The sequence below is a fragment of the Lepidochelys olivacea genome, assembly GCF_965140295.1.
Source record: "Lepidochelys olivacea isolate rLepOli2 genome assembly, chromosome: 2".
NCBI classification, from domain to species: Eukaryota; Metazoa; Chordata; order Testudines; family Cheloniidae; genus Lepidochelys; species Lepidochelys olivacea.
Window position 1 is genome coordinate 179,441,052 of NC_140412.1, and position 26,022 is coordinate 179,467,073.

Sequence of the window (26,022 nt, forward strand, 5' to 3'; positions counted from 1 at the left end):
AACAAAAACACTAACCCAGGAACCTATCCTTGCAACAAAGCCCGTTGCCAACTGTGTCCACATATCTATTCAGGGGACACCATCATAGGGTCTAATCACATCAGCCACACTATCAGAGGCTAGTTCATCTGCACATCTACCAATGTGATATATGCCATTATGTGCCAGCAATGCCCCTCTGCCATGTACATTGACCAAACTGTACAGTCTCTACGTAAAAGAATAAATGGACACAAATCAGATGTCAAGAATTATAACATTCAAAAACCAGTCGGAGAACACTTCAATCTCTTTGGTCACTCGATTACAGACCTAAAAGTGGCAATTCTTCAACAAAAAAACTTCAAAAACAGACTCCAACGAGAGACTGCTGAATTGGAATTAATTTGCAAACTGGACACCATTAACTTAGGCTTGAATAAAGACTGGGAGTGGATGTGTCATTACACAAAGTAAAACCATTTCCCCATGTTTATTCCTCCCCCCCCCCATTGTTACTCACATTTTCTTGTCAACTGCTGGAAATGGCTCACCTTGATTATCACTACAAAAGGTTTTTTTTCTCTCCTGCTGGTAATAGCTCACCTTACCTGATCACTCTCCTTACAGTGTGTATGGTAACACCCACTGTTTCATGTTTTCTCCCCATTGTATTTTCCACTGCATGCATCCAATGAAGTGAGCTGTAGCTCACGAAAGCTTATGCTCCAAATTTGTTAGTCTCTAAGGTGCCACAAGTACTCCTTTTCTTTTTGCGGATACAGACTAACACCGCTGCTACTCTGAAACCTCCTTATTTTCCCGGCTTGTCTTGATTATCACTAACCCTATAACTGAGAAACTAAAACATGCATGTTTCTGTTCAAATTTTGAATACATATAACTGTTCATTCATAAATCGTAATGGTTGGTGATTTGTTGTGGGGGAATCAGTTTTTTCTGCAACAGAATTCGTAATCAGTGTTGACATCACTGTTACCACCAGTCAGCTGAGTGACAGGAAGCTAATGATTGGCTTTCCAACACAACAGCCTGGGAATTCTGCTTTAGATTAAGAAGTGAACTCTGCTAGGGTTCAGAAAAGTTTCAGTGGGCTAAACTGTTTTTTTCATTTAAGTAGTGAAGTGTTTTAAAAGGCACCTACATTGCCTGCTTTGAAGCAGGAAAGATTTGTATCATTTGAACAACATGAAGAGATGAGCCATCTACTGAATATTTTGGTGGACATTTTAAAAATGATGACCCACCACCTGAGGAAAAAGGTGAACGAATTACATGACCATTTCTAAAGTTACTGGACCAGCAACTCAGTGGATTTCCCTGAAGTGTTTTGAATGAAGCAGCAGCTGTTTGGTTTTGTTATTTGTTTGAGATATCCAAAGTGAGAAATGGCATTGATAATCCTATATTGGTTTGACCTGCAGGCCCTAAAACTTCTCAATAGTAATGCCAGTGGCCAGGAAGGGATTTTATTAACACCAAAAAGACAAAGCTGACTTCAGACCTAACCAAAACATTAAAATGATCTTATTTTTTTATCCTGAGTCCCACCATAGTAGTATCTGAACATCTTCCATGTAAAGTCAACAGCCATAGTGAAGTCCCTACTGGGCTTCATGTAGCATGAAAAGTCAACTGCAGAGTCAAGGAACTCTGAAAGAAAATTTTGCTATTTTTATGCCTATCACTAAGTGTGCTGTGATGGCCAGAAAGCCATCTGAAAAAAAGTTCAAAAGTCAAAAGTATGATTGAAATTAAAAATAAGATTTAAATGAAACAGGACCTGGTCCTTCAACATTTACCAGTATGAGTAAAGATTATTCACTTCAGTCAAGATCACAGGACCTGGCGTGTATTGTGCGGGGGATTTGTTTTATTTATCTATTCATTTATGACCTGCTCTGAGTTGACATTTTTCAGGATTTTTGAAGGTAACAGGCTGCTATTCTTGTAAGATAATTATTTTTGTTAACCAAAGCATAGTAGATTGGAATTTAAATATTTTTTTCCACTGCAAACACAGACTGGCATTCTCACATTTCTACTTCCCATATCTGTAATAGTTTAAGTGCAAGATTCACAATTATTTTAGACTTTTTGAACTGTAGTGTTTGGTTAAAGGTTGTAGAAAACACCATTATCTCCAGTGCACCAGTTCTGCATTTAATACGGTTTGTACTGTGTACAGAGGAAAAAGAGGATTATAAAGAGGATGTCTAAAGTCAAATTGCAAACTGCTAGAAAGTTTTTGTATTGCCACTTCAAAAGAAGAATTATGGCCCTTCCTGTCCTGTGGACAATAGCCATCTTTAGATCTGAGAGAGTCCTAGTTTCTAGTGACTGTATTTGCTGTTTTCATAATAACTGTGACTTTCGTATTGTCACTTTACTTTTTTAGAAGCAGAAGTTTTGCTGCTTCTGTCCACTGAGTTTGAGTGCCTCATTATCTAGGTGTCTAACTGGAGACATACTAAGAGCTGTTCTGTCTCCCTTTTCTAAATTATCAAAAGACCAAAATGGTAAGTACAAGCCCAGAAAAAAAACATTAATTAACAGAATGTGCAACTTAAAAATCTGTGGCTGTTAAACAGTAGTGCTTCTGTGCATCAGGGTTTAAATTGTATATCATAAAAACAGAACGGGGAAGTTATTATTTGTTACATTATCAAAGTTCACCTCATTTAAGCAAACCAAGGCTTTTTGTGGTAACAGAATGATAAAGACGGATACACGGACTACAAACTTATTTAACTGTTTTCAACATTTGCTTGAATTTAGTAAAAAACAAACCCAATCAACCAGTTCTACTTACATGACCAACTCAATGTCATGCCTTAGTAACAAAGGGCTTGGTCTAAAGCTCATAGAAGTGGATGGCATTCTTTACATTCCGTGTGCTTTAAATCAGGTCTAGGGAAAAATCCAAATTGTGCTTGTCTTACTCAAGGTAGCAGAACTCTATTTACTTGAGCAAAGGGAAGACAGACATGTGCTGGGGAAGCAGGGTGGTGTTTGTGCTCCTCTGTCAGCAGAGGCACAAGATTGTTCCTTAAGGGCTTCTCAGATTTTCATCCTTGATTCTTTAACCCTCTTCCCGCCAAGAGAAAGAGTATTTAAATGGATTATGTTAAATCAGAAAAAGATACTCTTATTTCAGAATGAGTGTCTACGTGGGCTGTCAAGGTTCCTCCCCCACTCTGAACTCGAGGGTACAGATGTGGGGACCTGCATGAAAAACCTCCTAAGCTTATCTTTACCAGCTTAGGTCAAAACTTCCCCAAGGTACAAAATATTCCACCCGTTGTCCTTGGACTGGCCGCTACCACCACCAAACTAATACTGGTTACTGGGGAAGAGCTGTTTGGACGCGTCTTTCCCCCCAAAATACTTCCCAAAACCTTGCACTCCACTTCCTGGACAAGGTTTGGTAAAAAGCCTCACCAATTTGCCTAGGTGACTACAGACCCAGACCCTTGGATCTTAAAAACAATGAACAATCCTCCCAACACTTGCACCCCCCTTTCCTGGGAGATGTTGGATAAAAAGCCTCACCAATTTGCATAGGTGACCACAGACCCAAACCCTTGGATCTGAGAACAATGAAAAAGCATTCAGTTTTCTTACAAGAAGACTTTTAATAAAAATAGAAGTAAATAGAAATAAAGAAATCCCCCCTGTAAAATCAGGATGGTAGAGACCTTACAGGGTAATTAGATTCAAAACATAGAGAACCTCTCTAGGCAAAACACTAAGTTACAAAAAAGATACACGGACAGAAATAGTTATTCTATTCAGCACAGTTCTTTTCTCAGCCATTTAAAGAAATCATAATCTAACGTACCTAGCTAGATTACTTACTAAAAGTTCTAAGATTCCATTCCTGGTCTATCCCCAGCAAAGACAGAATATAGACAGACAGACAGACCCTTTGTTTCTCTCCCTCCTCCCAGCTTTTGAAAGTATCTTGTCTCCTCATTGGTCATTTTGGTCAAGTGCCAGCGAGGTTACCTTTAGCTTCTTAACCCTTTACAGATGAGAGGAGCTTTCCCCTGGCCAGGAGGGATTTCAAAGGGGTTTACCCTTCCCTTTATATTTATGACATGGGCTTATACTGAAATAAGTATTCCAGAATAGATATTTCAGTACATTTCCAAGTGTAGATAATCCCTAAACATTTCTTCTTTTGGGACCCACTCCTATGTGGTGCTAGTGGCCCTTAACAGCTCAGCATATCGTGAGAGCAGGCCCTTGCTATGGATCTTCATTGCTCAGTCTCGGTTAACGTACCACAAGGACACACAGACATCACACAATTCCTGAGAAGCCTAGACGACTGCAGAAGCTTCCTGTGTTAGTGCTTCAATGGGAAAGTTGTAGGTTAGTGTTCACTGATTGCAGCCTCTCATTCTCTAGCGTGTGCCTCCATCAGTTATCTCATATACCTTTGTCAGCTGGAGAGTTCCTGCAGTTGAACTTGACCTTGAAAGGTACATCACACACTGTTTTGCTTGGAAGAAAGGTTTTAGAAGAACACATAGATGCTAAATTTGATGCTTGTGTCCCCAAGTTGGAGAACGTACTACTGCTCCAAAGAATAAATCTAAATAACATAAACACAGAGTAAACAGGATGCCTTGGGGAAAAAAGTGGGAAAAGAAAATAACTAGGATTTCTTATTAACTATTATTATTATTATTATTACTATAGTACTACCTTGTGACAAGATACAGGCACTGGTAGACTATAAAAGGAAGGGCAAATGGGGGTCTATGGAGAAAGTGTCCCTTCTCCCATACTGGCTGACTGGCATTGAGAAAGCCACTGGGGATTATTGCCCAGTGTTTTTCAGTTGATTTTGTTTTGGGACAGTTTTGTGTATAATAAAGAAAGCCCTCTGGAAAGGGCCTTAAAAGGACGAATGCTTGGAGCATTATTTCCGTTCCTTGACTGGTGAACCCATTCATCAGAATACATACCGTAGAGAGAGACCCTGACTGAGATCAGACCTCTGTTGTGCTAAGCACTGCACATACATGTAGTGAGAGATAGTTGCTGCTCCAAAGAGCTTACAGTTTAAACAGGGCAGGTACATGGTGGGAGAAAGGAAGTATTACCATTATAAAAATTCTTTCCAAGCTCAGACAGGAGAAAATCTTGTTTAACTTATGAGACTGTTTGTTTTTACGACAGGTATAATTTTAACTTTACTCATGTTTTTCAATGTTGTGGCCTTTATTGTCTGCTGCATAGGAGCTGCTTTGCAATGCCCCTAAACCAGCACTAAAGCCTGATCAGTCAGTCACCTGAGGATTCCTCCTGCATAGGAGGGATCCTTGGAAGGCATAGAGTTACCATAGCAGCTCCTGCACCACTCCACCTAGCCAGGGGAAAGGAGGCTCTTCTGAGGCTCCCTTATACCCTAGTGAACTCTGGCTGCTGAGACAGGCGGAACCACAGGTATCCAACATGCATTACAGTCTACTAGTGGTGACCTTGGTGGACTGACCATTACTAAATATGGGCTCAGAACCTCAGGCTTTCTTTTACTGCCAGAAACTGGAATGACTGAAGTAGATAGGCTACCTCTCCTAGGCAGTGTTGACACAGGAGTTGCCTGGATAGAGATGAGTAAGTTTGGTCTCTGAGGCCTGTTCTGGAAGGAGCTCTAATATAGACTTCTGAGCCCATGCAGAGTACCATTAATTTCAAGGAGGCTCCATATAGATAAAAGGGTCTTCACGTGTAGTGTTCATTACGGGATTAGAGCCTTACCTTATAAGCCATTATCCTTCAAATGCTTATGTAACTATGCAGCACTTCAGAGAAGTCACTATGCTGTGTAATGCAACAAGTAATGTAGAACTGAAGGACCATTGTGGGAGCCTGAATCTGCGGCCTTTTCTCCATCAGATCAGAGCTTAGACATATTTGGAAACACAGGGAGTTTGGTAAGACTGTAATTTTCTGAATTTGAAGCAACCAATACACCTTTGCCTACCAGTGATTCAGTGACTTCTTTGTCTTGCCATGAATACCAGTGATACCACATGCTTTGCTGATGAATTCATTCTGCCCCAGAGATCATTTTAAAAAGACTTTCTCACTCCCTAGTCATTTGTTCAAGTTCTACACAATTAAGCATCCTTAAAGGGGTGGCAGGAGGGGCATACAATCATTTGCATTATGAATGTGGTTGATTATTATACTATCTTATGGCCTGACCCAACATCCATTGAAGTTGATGGCTCCAATGATGTCATGCTCTAAAAAGATGAGCCCATATTAAAATCTTGGATACAAACAAACAGCAGACATTGGAAAAGTTTAACTCTGAAACCTGAGCCAAATTTCAGACAGGTCCCTCTGTTTACAGAGGGCTGAACCAAAATCCCAAATATGAATGCTTCTAAACTTTGCAAAAGTTTGGATCTGGATCCAAACTTTGTGCCTTGAACTGTGCTGGAGACTTCTCTTTCTACTCTATTTAACCTAGATCTCACAATTAAAAACCTGCCTATCACTTTTTTAAAAGCATGTCTTATATTATTTATACAAACACACAAAAATCTTTAAGTTATATAAATTCTAAATGCAGTTACTACCTTTTACTTTTGGAAAATTTCAAACATTTATAAATAAATCATTTTTAAAAGAAAGAAAGGAAGCAAATGGGCCCGATTCTGATCTCACTAACACTAGGGTAGATCAGAAATGACTACTGAAGTTAAGGAAGTGAGCCCAGCTTAGGGGATGGGTGCAGCATAACAACACAAGTGGATAGAAAACAGCATGAGATCAGAACAAGGCTTCTGTTTTCTTTTACATGAGTTGTCAGGTTTATGGTAGCAATACAAAGAAATAATAGAGTAATGCGTATCAGAGAAAAAAGGAATGCACACATATAAAAGCTGGGGGATTTGTGGAGAACTTTGATAGCAGGTTATCCAAATGAGAGAGCGAACTACAAATTTTACAAGTTCAATTGAATTATGTTTCTCAACAGTGTCAAAGTTGTTTAAGTTTTTCTTAACAAGATAGATGACAGACATACAAAAAGGAGTGATCATGATTTGCCATTTATTAAAAAGTCTTGCCTTTGGCTTGGTAATCAAGTACAAAAGATAGTAAAAGATATTTTGTAGTATGTTTTTTCAGCAGCATCAGTGATTTCAAACACAGTGTTCATCATTCTGTATTGGCCAGAGCACAAGAAATACGAAAACATCAGAGGCTCTATTTTGATATACAGTTTCCAGCTGATTAAAGGATATACATTCAGGACTGGATAACCAGTATGGGAGATGGAGGAGGGCTATTCCAAAAGAGACATTGTCGGGCCAGGTCCTATAGTTCTTTAGCCAACAAAGCTCCTATTCAAGTCAGTAGGATTTTGTTCCATTAAGAATTTCCTCTTTAGTGTGCTCCAAAAGTACAGCTTGCAAGGGATGAAGGATGGGTTTGAAAGAGTCACTAGGATAGGTAATACTAATACGTAAATAATTATTTACAATTTCTGCAGATCTACTGTGCTAAAAGAAGGAGAAAGGTGAAAAATATGAGCAGCCAATTTATTTTCTATAACCAGAAAAATTTCATATAAAATATTTACCGGTTACATAGGCCATTCATTTGAGGATCTCAAAGTACTTTAGAAAGATACTTAAGTGGTATTGTGTTATTAGCCCCTTTTCACAGATGAGGGAGCTGAGGCACAAGGAGATTAAGTGACTTGCACAAAATCATAGAGGAAATCTGTGGCACAGGCAGGAGGAGCAGAATACAAATTTCCTGGCTCCTATTCTTTTGCTTTAACCATTAGTCCATAGTGCATGTGATTCTATTTTGCCAATGGCTTATTCCCTCCTCTCCCAATTATATTTAAACACACATTTCAAGTGCTTGATGCCTAACTGCAAAGCGTGCTGAAGACAAACATTGCCCAACCACAGTAAATAACGTGTGAAAAATTTAATGTAAACATTAGTGTACGTCTGTTCTGCAGATTTCTCATAAACTACATAGACCAATTTAGGGAATAAAATAAAATAAAAAGCGCCTTCGAGGAAGTAATAACCCAGAGGTTAAAAAAATATTGATTAGGAAAAAATATTATCTTAATAAAAAATATGTCTTTTAGCAAAAAGAGGCTGTATAATCTCAAGCAAAAGAAAATGAAGTGTGCTCTGAAAATACACCTTTCATTTGTTGTGATGTTTGTTGAATAATGTACAGAACTGTCATTTGTCTTACAACCCTCTCTCACCTTATATTTCACCATGAAAGGTTTTAGAATTTCACAGAAAAGTCAGTGTAACTTCATTTATTAGCCTGAACAAAAATTAAACACTTTTTAAAAATTTTGGAAAACAATGTAACTAACTACCTTTGGTGCCTAATATTTTCCTAGAAGATACAACCTCAAATTTAGTATGGATTGCCACAGACTATATTTACTGCTAATGAGACATAGTTACTCCTGATCTTTTTCATCTATCTTCAGAGAAGTAAGATTTTTTTTAAAAAGCTTGTTTCTGTCAGAGTTCGTTCTTTGGTGTTAAGGAAACATGCTGGGTTTTTTCTTCTCTATCATCTAAGTTTTCACCTTGATCTTGTAAAACATTACAAATAATCAGACAAAACAGATATGTATATATTGTATTGCTATTTTGTAAATTCAAACTGAATTTGCAATCTTATCAACAGTCTGAGATAATGGCAATGATAATAATAATTTAGAAATAGATTCTGTTGCATTAACTTATGTCAAGTACTTTATTACTCCTTTTGTAATCCCGTTGAGATCAATGGGGCAACTTGAAAAGTAAGTCAGCAGGTAAAGAAAGCAGAATCAGGGGCCTTCCATTGATTTCAGAAGGCTCTGGATCAGTGTTCTTAACACTTTTCCTCTGTAGATATCAAAATGCTTCACACAAAGGAGAGTATGTATTAATACTCCCATTATACAGATGTGGAAACTGAGGGAGAGTGGTTAAGTGACTTCTTCCACATCACATAGTAAGTCAAGAAAAGAGACTCCAGCTCTCTTGACTTCCATTATGTATCTACTTGAACATGTGGTCTCACAAAGATCACTTTAGATTATAACATTTGGGTCTGTTACTGGATACACTCATGTAATTTTGTTCCAGTCTTCAAAATCAGCAGAATATATTGAGGAATGTCCCATATCCCTTGACTATACATATTCTATAAGTAGAATGCTGATTTTTCAGGGCTAATACTAGGAATATTAGTAATTCTCCAGTACGCTCTGTGCCACCTCTAGCCCTCATTACGGAGACTCCCGTATATTTTTCCTATCTCCCCCTGGATACACCCCATTCCTTACTTCAAGGCATTATGATGACTTCAAATTAAATAACATGTTGATTTTGAAAGTGTTTTTTTTTTCAGACAGGAACTGTGTCCTCTCATATGTATTTGGACAGCACCTAACACACTGTGGTGACTACCACAAACTAAAGAGATAATTATAATAAGGAGCAGGATACTCAAAAAAAACCAAGAAATAAAATCTCTGAGTGTACCAGTCCTGTTCCTTCTGAAATGTAGTGTCTTTTTCAAATGTTGGAGGCTAGAAAATCTGCTTGAGGTTACATATTTAAAGAAAAAAGCTGTCACTTTGTCACAGAGAAACATTTTTAATAGCCACTCTTTAAAACATATAAAAAATAAACAAATAAAAATGTTCTCAGTGCCCCTACTGGATAAGCAAAGGCAGATAACTAATAAATACTGTTCCCACGGGGTCCACAAATAATGAAGTAACCAAAAAAGAGCCATGTTAATTTCTATTCCATTTTCAAGCACGGGAGGGAAATCAATATTTTCTTAATGGAAAAAGACAGTGCTGGAGGAAGGAAGGTATTGTGGCTGAAGTATAGGGTTGGGAGTCAGGAGACCTGGGTTTTGCCCTTGCTTCACCACAGATTTCTGGTGTGAATTTGTGCTAGTCTCACAATGGTGCTGTGCCTTAGTTTCCTCATATGTAAAATGGAGATTGTGATACCTACTTCACAGGGGCATTGTGAGGCTAAAATACATTCATGTTTGTCAAGTGCTTTGGGTGCCTCTCTGAATGGTGGCATCTGGGAGAGGAGAGTTTCTGGTAGCCCTGTCACCTCCCACAGGCAGCACTGATACCCTTGCAGCCACATGTAAAATTGAGACTGCTCCTCAGCATTGTATTAAAACCTACTTAATGATGCACAGATGGCCTGTCTTAGTAAAGTAAATGTAAGGTTTCATTTTGTTGTGGGGTGAATAATGGCAGCTTGCCACTTTACACAGTCCCTCAGTATCTGACCCATGAGTTCAGGAAAGCCTGATCATCCGCAAAAATACCTGCTTTTAGTCTAAAGAATGAGAAGAATGGAAACAGTGTAATGCAAACTCAAAAATTGCTTTTTGGGGCATATTGCCCTATTATTGCCTTGTGGCAGCTGTATTTATCCACATATATTGTAGATAGCAATCATTTCATTAACATTTTTATACTCTAACCATATGCTGCAGGAATGATGTGTATTCATGTAAAAGCTGTATTGTCTTCTGTCTCCAAAATACTCATATCTTTTGAAGTCTTTGAAGCTGAATCACTTCCTTAATAGGGACCATGACTGTTTACCTTTCATTAGTTGTACTTCTGAGATGGGGGTATGGTATTTTTTAAGTCAGGAGCATTTGCATATCATAACATGGATAGCCTTATATTTTAATTTGCTTAAATCTACAAATATATTACCTGCATTTGATAGTCTCCCAGATCAAAATGCAATTCCTTGAAAATGTATTTAACTGAAAAGGTATTTTACTCCGAGGGTGGACGGAGGCAAGAAGAAGTACTTAAATAGTCTGCCTATTACCTCAGGCACCACTTAAAGGCACTACCCTGCACACCAGAGACCTGGATTTTGACTCTGACATTGCTTCATAATCAAGGATTGTCCTGGGGTGAACTGTCAGACTTCAGTTATGTGGTCTAGGATCAAATCCTGAGGGGATGTAAGAGGAGGGGGAAAGATAAGAAGGAAAATCTATTTGTGTGAGGCACAGGAAAGAATTGATACAAGTGGGTAAAGATGTAATGAAGGAAGCAATCGTTTTTATGAGAATTTTTTTTTAAACAAGGCTATGATTAGAGCCTCAGAAAATACAAAAGCTCAGCAAGGATTGTACTTTCAGTAAATGGAAAATGTGTCTCATAGGTATGGGAATGTATGACTAAGGGAGAAAAATTAGAAACTCAAGGCCTAACTCTCATTTATACTAAGGGCCTGTTTCTGCTACTCTGGCAGCATAAATATAATTTTTTCCCACATGAAGTCCCCTTTTCCCTGCCAGAGCAGGGTAAAGGAGCATTACTGTAAATAAAAATTAAGCTCTCAGTGCTGACAGGTAGCAATTACAAATATTGTACACTTTCTAGAAAACTAAATAATTTTGTACACGTCTGTCACACTCAGACAGTGGTCCCAAAAGAGATGATGTCTGAGGTAACTCTGCAGTACCATAACTGGAGAGCAGAAAGAAAAAGTGAATTCGCGGAGGCAGTCTAGACTGCTACTAATGGCCAGGCTAGATTCTGCCACTCTTATTCATGTTGAGTAGCATCTTACTCCATGAGTAATCCCAGTCAGTTCAACCAAGTTAAGACCTCAGTCCTAATCAAAGTTAGTGGGACTACTCATGGAATAAAGAGCTAGTCAACAAAAGTAAAGGTATCAGAATCTGACCCTAAGCATTAGCACTAGCATTAGTGAACAATTATGTGAATTTTGTTATATAGGTTTCCTTCCTTTTAATAATAAAGGACTAGATTCTCTCACTCAAGCTTATTACTATGCAAGTAGTGCCACTAAAATTAATGGGACGTTGCAAGTTGATGGTATCCTGTCAAGTATTCACACCAGTGCAGGATGCCACAGCTTACACCACTTTAATTAATATCATGTTGTGGGTTAAATGGAATTAGACTACTTAGAGCTTGTCTACACTGCAAGATAGTACATCACAAACCAGGATTTGCATCAAGAGCAGACCAGCTTGCTGCACATTAATGTCCGGTACAGACATTGCTACAGTTCAGTGATCGTTCTGGAGTGCAGTTTAGCATAGTGGCTCAGAATGAATGTGGTGCTTGTGAAGGCAGTTATAGTGCCATCTCTGAGAATGAAGTCACCCTTATATCCACAGAACAGATATGGAACAGACTTCTCCACACTAGCCAGCCATGTGCCTCAACTTTGACTTGGAGGAACATCTTCTACAGGCAAGGGGTAGTGTCATTTCCTTTCCCATTCAATGTTGTTAATGCTCAAATAAACAGGAAATGGGGCATCCTGGATTCCCCAGGTGAAACTTTAGTCCCATTGAAGTCAATGCCAACACCCCCATTAGCTAAAATGAAGGCAGGATTTCACCCTGAATCTTAATGTGTGTAATAATACCAACCTACTTGAGAGGAGGTATTGCTGGGCCTTAAGTAATCAATATATCCTGCTTCTTCTCCCATCCTTTTCATTTTTGTTTCATAGTCTTCTGTTTTCTTTCACTCTCTGAATCTCAGTTAAGCAGGACTACACAAAAGTTAGCGGTTAAGTGGTATAAAAATATGGTAAAGTTGAAAATTTACTGTATCTTAAAATACTAGGATAATATGGCCAAACCTGTAACCATAATATTATGAGCTGAAAAAGTGCAGTACTTCTCAAGGTAGGGACTTTGATAACCTCATCAATCATTTTCTGTGTGGAAAAATAAGAACCTGTACATACAATATTTAGGTAAGTGGAAAGCTAAGTACTTTTCCTTGACGTTAAGTGTTTGTCAAAAGAAGAAATCAGAGGTTTTTCATTGCAAATTACAGCAATTTTGTTTTCCTATGATCTATTTAACATTAACATTAATATCATTAAAAATCTGCAATAGCAGAATAAGCCATGAAAGACCAGAGAAAAAAATTAGAAATAATACTTACGAAGGAAAAAGAACAGAAGAAATTCCACCAATGACTGATCTGACCCCTGAGGTCAAAGACAAGAGATAAAACAACCAGAAGCAAAATGATTTTTTATTTGTAGGCAAACATTTTAATACTGGTATCTCTTATGCTAACTGTTTGAAGAACAATGGATGGAATTTTCAAAATTGCTCAGCACTGAACTAACTCTGCTCCTATTGAAGTCAATTATAAAATACCTATGGACTTCAGTGGGAGCAGAGTTAGATAAATGGTTAGTTCATCTAGAAATCCCACTTTATAGCTTTTTTGGGTTTACTTCTTCTATATGCATGTGCAATCTGTAGGTTCTCTCTGTAATCAAAGCAAGTGGAAGAGATACAAATAGATACTGCCCATGCCTCAGTCAGAAAGGACTTCCAATGAAGTGAATAGAGTTACACCAGAGTAAATTCAGTGCAAGGGAAATAAGAATGAGGCCCAGAATGTGCTTTGCCTGTCTGGAGAACTGTCAACACTTTCCTTTGTTACAATTGTAGCCATTAAAAATTTAAAATTTACCATCAATTACTACACAGTAATATCTGAAATGTTGCAGTTATTCTAGTTCTAACTTATTCTAGAGACAAACTATGGTGCCTCACGTATGACTCTATGGTTACTGTGTAAAGTGGCAGATGCTACAGCCCCAGAAAATAGTGTAAAAGACTTCATTTGGTCAAAATTTCCATTGAGGCTCAGCACATCTAATCATTGTTATATTAATTCAAATACTGTATGTACATTACTTATAAGCAGTTCAGATGTAAGCACTGCCCATTTACAAATTAGATTTCCTTTTACATATATGCAGGTTCACTTGCTGCTATTTATATGTATTGTTTAACACAGATGGGCCAGAATTGGAAACACTTTTCTGAATCTCTTTCATAAATGAGGAATTTTGGAATTCAGAGAAAATTGGACTGTGTTGGACCCACCCAATAAAACAAAAGACAAGGGTTTGCAAAACCAGAAACATCTCTGGTTTTGTTCATCAATAATTTCTACTTGAAATAGATACCAATGCAACTTGAAACCATTTATTCCCCCACTCAATCTTTGGGTTTCAGATAAAGTGAGTCCCAGAACTGAACCATCCTGGGTTTTATAAAACCAAAATATGGGTAATAAAACTTAAGAAATCCAAAGGGAAGGTAATTCCCAATTTTGCTTGTTGCTTCCCATCGTTCTCTTAGAATGAAAGTTTGATCCCCTACACAAAGCATTAGGGAACAGGTTTTGAACAGAAAACCAATCCACCAACCCAGAGACAGGGAGTGGGGCATCTTCTGAAATTTAGTAATTACTATATTCCATGGGCTGCTAGTTACGGCTATGGGCCGCTGTTACAGCTGTCTACAATGGGCTTGTGGCTACTGGGTCTTGGATCTACTAGCTAATCCTCTGTCACTCCATAAGCTTGTCCACAAATTCCTGCTCTGTGGTCCCTCTAAGAAGGCCACCTGGGTGTTCAGATCCATGAACCCGAGGGATTTCAGAGTTTCCCTGTGAGGCTCTCCACTTCCATTACATAATACAACTATTGTGGTTCTGCTGGTTTTTGAACCTGTCACAGTTCAGCTGTATCTCACATATTTCAGTGTCAAACAACTAACAGCAGCAATTCCTTATCTTGTGATACAATCATCTCTCCATCTCAGACTCACACCCTGTTTCCCTGCTCCTTCATGTTTTTGAACAGTTAGGCTTTTAAGAGGTCTCAGAGTGCCCCTTTCAACTTAGCCCTTGTTTGTCTTTAATAAATACATAATTGTACAGGCTTTATGTTGTTTACTATTCACACTTTTTCATCTTCTTTGTATGCTTTATCTAGCAGGAGAGGGTACCATGCAATAAAGTTAGTCTGAGAAATAAAATAAAACAAAAAACAAACAAAAAAAACCCAGAGAGGGGGATGAAAAATGTTATTTCTTGAGTATTTGAAGACAATTCAGAATACTTTTGAGGAAACTCTTTTAACTACAGAGAATATAAATCAACTGGTTTAAAGTATAAGTAGTAAAAGGCATGCTGTAATCCATGCTCTTCACTTTTGTAATAAGTGTTGATAATTTAGTGTAATTTTTAAGTACCACGTAATGACAGGATATGTATGTAATAAATGTCCCCATTTTTACCTTGTCTTTTTAATGGTATGGTTACTTTTAAATCAGTTTAAGGAACACAAATAATATAACATTCACACACAGTATTTTATATCATTTAACGTACATACATACACACCTGTGATACCAATAGTACTAAAGTGAAAGTCAATGGGACCTTGGTCTACTACGTCACTTAGGCACTTTTGAAAAGTTTACCCTAGAACATTAACTCTGATTGACATTGTTAAGTTCTTCAGTATGAAAGTCATGGGATCATATGACACTATGTGATTATGAAGTAATAGCTATGTATAACATTAGAGAGTGATCCTGTAAAGACTTACATATGGGCTTAGCTTTATACATATGAGTAGTCACATTGAATTAAACTTAACTGCTCAACATACACAAAGTTAAGCATCTGCATAAATCTTTACAGGATCAGGAATTTCACTAGGGCCAGACTGTGATAGCTTTACCCCCACTACATAGAATATTACCCTATGAATACTCCCATTAAAGTCAATGGGAGCAATTGTGAGTGAAGGTGCTATTAAACCACAATAAGTGTATCGCAATCTAGCCCCAATCATAAAAAAAGATGTGCATGATATATCTCACTTGTAATTGGAAGAGTTATTACATTCTTTTTTCAAATAATAATTTAAAGAAAAATCTCATAAAACGTTTTTAAAAGTGAACTAAAAAGTATTAAGAGAGTAAGGTGGGTGGGTGGTGTTTCAAAACAAGATAATGCTACCATGTGAAATACAAACATTTTATGAAGCACGGCATTTTATAAGAAGCTCAAGGTTACATTCATAGAAGCTACAGCTCAATTTGAGAATAGACTCACAAAAATAATTCTTTGATGGTATGTGATAAAGATAAAGACTTTGCAAGTTTCTTTGTAAAATCCAAACACAAACAAAACAAGAAAAGCCTTTGAACTTCTATTCTTTTGATGACAATATTAGCTACATTTTATCAGGCTTAGTGTTTTTAAATGCTATTAACTCATAGACTAAGCCATACTTTCTTAACAATGTAAGTGGTGGTGGGGGTCGAGGGAGATAACTCAGCTGAAGTTTTCTTTATTTGAATCAGTCCTACTTGAAAGACACTGAGTGCTCTTAGCGCCTGAGACACATCATTATCTAGGAAGTGGTATGGATACTTGCTACTGCCATGTTTCAAGGCAGAGATAAGGAAAGCAAAAACCCATTCTGTTGGTGCTTGGAATTTGAACATGGATCCAGACCTATATTCCAGTGACAATTCCTATCTATATAAGAGGATAGATCAAAAATCCAGATCAAAATTCTTCAAAACTTTGGAGCATTTGAAATCCAGATTTGTAACTGAATACCTGATAGACAGCACACCAGGGGCTCAGCATCCTTTTAGGTGACTACTACAGAACTCCATATAGCTGGAAGTTCTGTATTACAGGAGGTAGTCCAAACTTTCAAAAATCCAATTGTGATAGTGTGAAAACCCTTATTTGAGTATCTTATGAAAAATGTTCTCTCTTTTCTATTAGGAGTACTGCCAGAGTATCACTCTGATTCTAAAGATGTGCCTAAACCAGAACTTTGATGTGCTCAGAATATAAACCTGGATTCCAAATGTCCCGTAGTTGTCTAACTGGCTGCCCCAAACCTTTCGCACCCTCACTTTGGCAGGCAGTGTCTCCAGCAGCACAGAGGAAATGTATGCAGCAGTAGTTTCTGCTGAGCGTTTTAGCACAGTACAACATTCCTCTTATACAGTACTGCATTTTCATCTATACTAAAGTGTAGGTAAGTATTTTGTTTCCAAATGTTGATTGAAAATGAAAGATGCTCTATAAAGGCCTGACTCTGCAGGATGCTGAAAGCCTTAGGTGCTGAAGGCTTTCAAATCCCACAGATGAGATTAGGAGCTGACAGTTCTCAGCACCTCCCAAGAGGCAGAATCAGGTGCTAAAATATTAAATTTTCCTGACACAATAAACACTTGTAATCGTGGCAGATTGAATTCATACTTTAAGTCTGAACAAACAAAAATTAGTTTTGTGCTTTTCTGCCAGAAATAAGAAAGAAGCACATTGTAAGTAAATTGCATTGTTTATACCACTTATTCTATCTGTGGTCAAAACAAGAACAGCTGTTCTTTAACTGCTTTCTTTGTGACAAATATATTCCTTCATGTACTAGAGTACCAAAATTTGCCATTTCATTGCAGACTTTTACTTATAGGTGTTTATAAGTCAGTTATTAATATTCATTCTACTTTAAAACTTGCCATAAATGTCTCAGTCCAGAAGCAACTTTGTCTTTTCTAAAACTGGAAAAATATATTGGAGGCTGTTTCTCTTCTCTGTAATTACATTTTCAAACAGTAAATAAGATAGCTTGACCATTAGCCATTAGGGTGAACTCTTGGCCCCAATGAAGACAATAGGAGTTTTGCCACTGATTTTAATAGGGGTAGAGTTTCACTCTGTATTTCTATGTTCAGTAGATGCAATTGATCAGTTTAAAATCCACATAAGAGAAAGACCCTCTTGATGTTAGGACAAGAAAAAAAAGATTGCATTTATTAAAATATTGACATATGTTGGGGAGAATGTTTTCTGATACTTTAGGGCCTGAGTATAGAACCATTATGTGGACGTACATCCCTTGGAAGCAAATGAACATTTTTATGTATATGCAGGCTCCAGCCCTTACTCTTGACTTGGTTTCACTTCAGTTAAATATATGCTAGAATGGAGAGAAGGTAAATGGCCTGAATTATGCCATGGAACCTCATGAAGGGGAAAACCATATATGTATCACACCAACCATCCCCTGCCCCCCAAAAAAAGAGAGTACTTGTGGCACCTTAGAAACTAACAAATTTATTAGAGCATAAGCTTTCGTGAGCTACAGCTCACTTCATCAGCACAACACACGGAATTAAAGAGAGTTAAAAATATAAAGCTACTTGTGAAAAAACATTAGAAAGTTGCAGGCTTGTTCCTAGTCAGTTGTTGAAAGCTGATAGGGGCACGCTCTCATCTTTCTTGTTGTCCCAGATCTTAGATATTTTAAAATTGTTTTTATACTGTAGTCAACTTGCTAAAGTTTTTGCACCACCATCCATTACTGTACATTAACAGAATTGTAAAACTATGCATCGTATATTTACACTGCTAATAGAGAGTCTCCTTTAACAAGTGGTATCGGCCTGTGTTTTTTGAGCAGCAGCATTAGAATCTCTGACCGCAATTGCTGGGAAGTTCCAAGTAACTATAGCATGCAGCATAGCTGCAACCACACAGTGCTAGGACGCTACAGAATTGTTATGATATACAGTATGCTGCAGTTACTAATAGTGTCATTGATGATACTTTACTCTTATTAACCTATATTATCAAAGAATCATAGAACTAGAAGGGACCTCGAGAGGTCATCTAGTCCAGTCCCCTGCACTCAAGGCAGGACTAAGCATTATCTATACCATCCCTGACAGGTGTTTGTCCAACCTGCTCTGAAAAATCCCCAATGATGGAGATTCCACAACCTCCCTAGGCAATTTAATCCAGTGCTTAAACACCCTGACAGTTAGGAAGTTTTTCCTAATGTCCAACCTAAACCTCCCTTGCTGCAATTTAAGCCCATTGCTTCTTGTCCTCTCTTCAGAGGTTAAGAATAACAATTTTTCTCCCTCCTCCTACAGAATTTTCTGTAGTATCTGGCTGGTGAATCTTGCCCATATGCTCAGGGTTTAGCTGATCGCCATATTTGGGGTCGGGAAGGAATTTTCCTCCAGGGCAGATTGGAAGAGGCCCTGGAGGTTTTTCACCTTCCTCTGCAGCATGGGGCACGGGTCACTTGCTGGAGGATTCTCTGCTCCTTGAAGTCTTTAAACCACGACTTGAGGACTTCAATAGCTCAGACATAGGTGAGAGGTTTTTCGCAGGAGTGGTGGGTGAAAATCTGTGGCCTACGTTGTGCAGGAGGTCAGACTAGATGATCATAATGGTTCCTTCTGACCTAAATATCTATGAAACAACCTTTTATGTACTTGAAAACTGTTATCATGTCCCCTCTCAGTCTTCTCATCTCCAGACTAAACACAGCCAATTTTTTCAATCTTCCCTCAGAGGTCATGTTTTCTAGACCTTTCATCACTTCTGTTGCTCTTCTCTGGACTTTCTCCAATTTGTCCACATCTTTCCTGAAATGTGGCACCCAGAACTGGACACAATAAGCCAGTTCAGGCCTAATCAGCACAGAGTAGAGTGGAAGAATTACTTCTCGTGTCTTGCTTACAATACTCCTGCTAATACAGCCCAGAATGATGTCTGCTTTTTTTGCAACAGCGTTACACTGTTGATTCATAGTTAGCTTATAATCCACTATGACCCCCAGATCCCTTTCAGCAGTATTCCTTCCTAGGCAGTTATTTCCCATTTTGTATGTGTGCAACTGATTGCTCCTTCCTTAGTGGAGCACTTTGCATTTGTCCTTATTGAATTTCATCCTATTTACTTCAGACCATTTCTCCAGTTTGTCCATATCATTCTGAATTTTAATCCTATCCTCCAAAGAACTTGCAACTCTTCCCAGCCTGGTATTGTCCGCAAACTTTATAAGTGTACTCTCTATGCCATTATCAAAATCAGAGGGTCTCAAACTGTGGTCTGGTCCGCGAGCTGCATTCAGGTGGTCCATGGATAGTTCCCTCTAAGGTGCATGCCTGGGCGGCTGCACACAAGAGAATAAAGGGCCACCCACCTAATTAGTGGAGCCACGCAGGCATGGCTCCACTAATTAGGTGCCTGGACCCCAGGGAAGATGCACATGTAAGGTGAGGTGGTGACCTTGGGGGAAATAGGGGGTAGGTGGGAGGGGGCAGTGGGGTGAGAAGAGGGGGTGAGGGGAATTTAGGATGTGCAGGGTTGCGGTGGCCAGAGAAAGAGGTGACTTTCCCCAGCTCCAAGGCTGCAGCTGGAGGGGAGAGACAGCCCTCCTTCCCAGCCCCAGCTCAGAGGCTGCCACAGCGGGGGAGAGACCACCTTGCTTCCCAGCTCCAGCTCGGGGGCTGCCACAGCGGGGGGGAGAAGGACAGACCCCCCTCCTTCCCAGCCCCAGCTTGGGGGCTGCCGCAGCCAGGGAGAGAGGGTACATCCATCGCATTAGGAAGGTAAAACTACTGATATTAAAATATGAGTTTTGTGCTTTTATCTGTAGAACAAAAAAACGTTAATTTTTATTAAGGGTTTTTTTATATAGCACTTTTATCCAAAGCGTTTTACAATAGTTAGCTAATTTGGAAAGATCATTAAGTGGTCCACCGAGATCCTGAGCAATTTTCAAGTGGTCCGCAAAAAAAAAAGTTTGAGAATCACTGATCTAAATCATTGATGAAGATATTGAACAGGACCGGACCCAGAACCAATCCCTGCGGGACCCCACTCATTATGCCCTTCCAGCATGACTGTGAACCACTGATAACTACTCTCTGGGAACGATTTTACAACCAGTTATGCACCCACCTTATAGTAGCTCCATCTAGGCTGTATTTCCCTAGTTTGTTTATGAGAAGGTCATGAGAGACAATATCAAAAGCCTTACTAAAGTCAAGATATATCACATTTGCTGCTTCCCCCCACATCCACAAGGCTTGTTACCCTGTCAAAGAAAGCTATCAGGTTGGTTTGACACAATTTGTTCTTGACAAATCCATGCTGACTGTTATTTATCACTTTATTATCTTCTAGGTGTTTGCAAATTTATTGCTTAATTATTTGCTCCATTATCTTTCCGGGTACAGAAGTTAAGCTGACTGGTCTGTAATTCCCTAGGTTGTTCTTATTTCCCTTTTTATAGACGGGCAATATATTTGCCCTCTTCCAGTCTTCTGGAATGTCTCCCGTCATCCAGGGCTTTTCAAAGATAATTGCTAATAGCCAGATATCTCCTCAGTCAGCTCCTTCAGTATTCTAGGATACATTTAGCCTAGAAGTTGCAAAGAGGCAACTCTTTTAAATACAACAGACATTTAATTTTTATAGTTAGAGAAGAAAATTATTTAAATACTTGCAGGTACAGAAGAGACATCTTGACTCCTGCATTGCAAACTGAAGGTATAAAGTTCTATACAGTAACTCTAAAATGATAACTGACACTGCATTTCTTCACAGCAGCTCTAAATTTGCAGAAGTTGGGTTGTTTCAAGAGATCAAAAATCATGAGTGAGACTCCAAAATATCATGAGATTGGCACCAAAATCATGAGATTTTTAAAAAGCTTATATTGTGGTCTTTTGATTTTTGAACATATTTTGTACTTCCTTGTGTGTGAGACAATTAGTGCTGCCCATTCACTCAGTTTTATTGGTAAGGTGATTTTGACTTCTGCTGCGGGTACTCTCACTCCGACATCTGCCTGTTCCCTGCCCAGAAATTTATTCTGTCCCCTATCAGTGCAGCCAATCTCCCCTTGCACCCATTCAGCTTAGCCCTTGGACCATTAGTTCAACCTCCCCTACATCAGTTCTGTCCCACCCAGGCCCCAGCACCATCAGTTCACCCCCTCAGCCTCACCTCTGCTCCTCCTGGGGCGCTTCCCTTTCCTCTCTCAGGCCTGAGGGGAGCTGCAGCAGGGTCCCTTGAGTCCTTCCAGGCTGGGGGGAGGGTGGCAACTGCAGGGTCTCTTCAACCCCCTCCACTGTGCCTTCCAAGGCCAGGTATTGTAGACAGGAAGTGGGGAGATCACAGGGACTGTCCCCATTGCTCACAAGTGGAGAGAGAAAAGAGAGAGCAGCAAAGCTACACTGAGCTGTTGAACTTTTTGCTCCCGCTTCCCCTCTTGTGAGAATGGTGTTAGCCGGTCCCTGAGAAAAAGGGAGTGCTCTTCCTACAGCAGCGCTGATTGCTCTGCCCCAAGCAGTGGGCAAGTGGAGTAGATAGCTTTTCAGAGCGGGCTTTCCCACTGGCAGGGCTCAAATTTGCTAGAGAGCGAGAGCTTCACTTCTCTCCCTGCCGGCCTCTAGCACAGCCAAAATCATATCACTAGCAACAAAATAATGGGAGTTGGCAACACTGGAGGAAAGCAATTTTGGTCCCTGCTTCAGGAGCTCTCACAAGAGAAACCAGCTAAGAGCTGGGCTCCAGTGTGCTCGACACTGTTCAAACACATAGTAAGAATTGGCCCCTGACCTGAAGAACTTGCAATCCAATGCAAAGCATGGTGGTGAGTTTGTGACATGGGAGCTGTAACTTGTCAAACTCATCTCATCTCATCTGGGGCTACTAAACTTGTTAGATAGCAATAACTTTTAATCCCTGCTGAACTGGGCAGGATTCCAGTTGTCTTCATTATTATTTTAAGTCTCCTAAGTGGTGTTTTTCTTAAACCCCCACCTTCTGAAATCATGTCAATACCTCAGGATCTCAAGCTTTCATTTTAAAGTAGGAAGTTTCTAGCCCTCGTGGTTGAGGAGAAAAACATGAAAATGCCAAGTTCCCCCTAAAGGCTTAAAAACCACAACAAAATAACAACAGGTTTATTATTGTTCTAATTGCTCGTCATGTTTAAGGCAACCTCATAATTTCTTGGGGCCTAGCTCCTGGTTTTTTTCAATGGTTGTGGCTGGCAGTGCTCTGTCGCTTACTAATACTGTCTGATAGTGCAGCCATTTGCACCAAGGTGTTGCCTGTGCACCAGTGAGGCAGGCGCATAGGTTAAACGCGCTCATGAGCTTGTAAATCTGTTTAATCCCCCCACCAGCAACGGCAAGGCCGGTACAGAGGCCTCCCCCCTCCTGCCAGCCCTAACCCCAGCAGCAGGAGAGGAAGTAGAAAAAACTACATTACCCAAGCTGCCTCCGCCGCCCTCTGGCTTCCCGCGGCCTCTCACATGACTGCCGGGCGGCTGCAGCATGGCGGAAGCAGAGGAGAAGGTAAAGGCTCTGCCAGCTGCACAGTGGGAGCCCCAGTGTTTGCTCCAGGCGGAGGAGTTAAACTAAGGCAGCGGAGAAACCACTGTGTTTTCTAGCCCATGAAGGGGAAGAGAGAGGCTTCTGGGGGGGCAGCAGCAGCAGCAGGGGGCGGGGATTAGGGGGAGGGCTGTGGGGGGGCAGCGGGAGGGGGTTGGGATTGGGGGAGGGTTGTAGGGGGCAGAGGCGGCATGGGGATGGGGGGGCGGGAGAGGGTTGGGGAGGGCTGTGGGGAGCAGAGGCAGTGGGAGGGATGGGGATAGAGGGGCAGAGGCAGCAGGAGGGGTGGAGTTTGGAGGAGGGTTGTGGGGAGCAGAGGCAGTGGGAGGGATGGGGATAGAGGGGCAGAAGCAGCAGGAGGGGTGGAGTTTGGAGGAGGGTTGTGGGGGGCAGAGGCGGCATGCGATGGGGGTAGAGGTAGCAGGAGTGGGTGCGGATTGGGGGAGGAGTAGGAGCTGCAGGAGTAGAATTGGGAATGGATGTTTGTGGAAAGCAGAACTGGAGGGCTTTGTGGGCAGAAGGGTGATGTAGAGGGTTCGTGCACAATTTTGCTGCCTACTCTGTATCTACTCTTTTTGAAGATGCCAGCACAGTGTGATCCTGAAGGCATTTAAAGCTGAGGCTGAAACCCTGTTAATCTCTGTCAGAGGTTCAGAATCAATATTGTAGTCTCATTCATTTTCACATATGCATAAAAATTGCTTAAAGTCCTGAATTAATGAGCATGAAATCACCAGCCACACTAGTTTGACTTCTATGAAGCTATTGGATATTAAATATCACTCATTTATTAGTTATATCAAATTCTTACTGAGTTTGGTGGCTATGATTTTGTCAAAGTTAAGTTCTTAGTGTTATTTTATGAGGAGAGAATATTACCGTTTCTTAAATTATTTTAGAGATTATTATTGGTGAATTTTGGGTTGGACCTATTCTTAAATGTTATATACCAACAATTTGTTTTAAATTACTTTTATAATTGGTCATATTACCCTATATGAGAAAATCCTCTTCTTGGGAATTGTATTGTACAGGGAAACCTGTCTTTAGAGTTTGTCCAAAATTTAATCTCTTCCATGGTCATTCCATGGTATAGACTAGAGCTCTGCTTCCTTTAAATGTTTTATCTTTTTTTTTAAAGCAACTTTTATATTCTGAGGGCGAAGAAGGAGGTGTGTTAAATCTTCGAATGACAAAACAAATCTTTGATAGTCATTAAGGTCTTGATCTGGTGTAGTGCACTGTATTGGCAGATCGAAGAATTTAGGAAGATCCAATAAAGGATTGGACATTTATATGTATAACAGGAATATCCAGAGTTATCTTAATAGATAACTTTTGGGTGGGGGGGGGGCAGGGGAAAGAGATACTAAACTTCATGCCTTAGAATTTAAGGCAGTCTCTAACTATTGGATATCCGGGTGAAACCTAATGGGGAGGGGTGGCGGCAGATTATCCCATGCCTGCCTATTGCAGGGTTCTTGCACTTTAGAATTATCTGGTAATGGCAGACTGGGATTCTGGACTAGATGGATTTCAGGTCTCATCCGTAATGGCAATTCAAATGTTTCGATCCCTCTACATGCCTGGAGCCCTTTTGAAGTGAGTCCAGGGGTCAGCATGTGCTGAGCTCCTGGCAAGATTGAGGCTGAAGAACCTCATTCTGCAGTTCTATGAGTGAAGCAGTTTTAGTATTAAATTTAGTATGTGACTCAAGAAAAAGTGGTAATCATTACAGTAGTAGCCTTTCAAATAGTGTAATAGGCAGTATTCTATGTGTAGGGTCCAGTCCTGTCAGTGTATAGTCGGTGGGATTACTCCTGTGTAAAGTTATACATTTAAATGTGGGCAGGACTGGGGCCTAAGTTTTAATGTAATATTTTACAATAAACCCTGGCAGGTAGGCTTTAAGGCAGGATCTTTGGAATCTGGGGGCAGATGTAATAATGTCAGGGTAACGTGTGAACGCACAGCTGATTGTTACATGCAGACTGCTTCACTTCAGAGGAAGATCAAGAATGCAGAGGTGGAAGAAAGAAATAAGTCCATCTGAATTGGTTGGGAGAGAGATTCTCTTCTGGAAAATGGGGAACAAGTATGGGAGAGAGTGGGATATTCTCTGGAAGGCAGCTGAAATTTTGGTTGTTCTAGACCACCTTTTAATACACTTGTTACATATAGTACTTTTCAGCTCAAAAAGACTCTGTCTATGGAGCATTCTTTGGAGTTGGTTCCTGTATGTGAGACAAGAATAAAATAGGTTTAAGAAAAAGTTTCCCAACCCAAGTATAGCAGTTTCATATGCTATAAATATAATTTGTTTAAAGCCTTCAGAAATTTGGCTTTCCCATATCTTCTCCACTGCCACACACACGCTTTCTATCAGTATGTAGGGCATAATAAAGCTTAGGAGAACTATTTTTCCCAGGATTTACTTCCTAACTATGGAGAAATTTAAATTCTCTGAAGGAGGCAGGTCCTACTGTTGGTATTTATCAGATATGCACCTCTTCTACAATGTTGTGGATTTTGTTGGTCGAGGCAGTTTTTGTGTTCTTTCCATTGTCTTTGTCACTAAAATCTATAATTAGTGCACCTCATTAAGGCACAGTCAAATATAAAAGTATCATTAAAAATCCTTACTTTTTAAATTAATGAACACCTTTTGATTATTAAAACACTCTGATTTAATTGTTTGCATTTCTCTCCTTTTGGACTATCATATGAGAGTGGTCGTTTCACTTTTGCTTATGGTCAATTTTGCATGTAGAAGATGCTGTGACTTATGTTTGGGTTTCCCTACACTAGAGAGGAACTATAAATAGTGTGTGTATGCAGGTGAACTTTCATTGGAATTTAGGTTTTTTGATTTTTCTTCCGTACCTATCTAAGTTACAAGCCTAAAGTCAGTTGATGGCG

General features: G+C 39.7%; 1 protein-coding gene across 1 annotated transcript in view; it reads left to right on the forward strand.

Annotated features, from left to right (window-relative positions):
• The first annotated feature begins 23,018 nt into the window (after positions 1–23,018).
• Positions 23,019–26,022, forward strand: part of VPS41 (VPS41 subunit of HOPS complex) — a 173,253-nt gene continuing 170,249 nt past the window's right edge. The window contains exon 1 of the mRNA XM_084621271.1: positions 23,019–23,067. Coding sequence (XP_084477397.1) covers positions 23,047–23,067 — 21 coding nt within the window. The 5' untranslated portion in view covers positions 23,019–23,046. The remainder of the gene's footprint in view (positions 23,068–26,022) is intronic.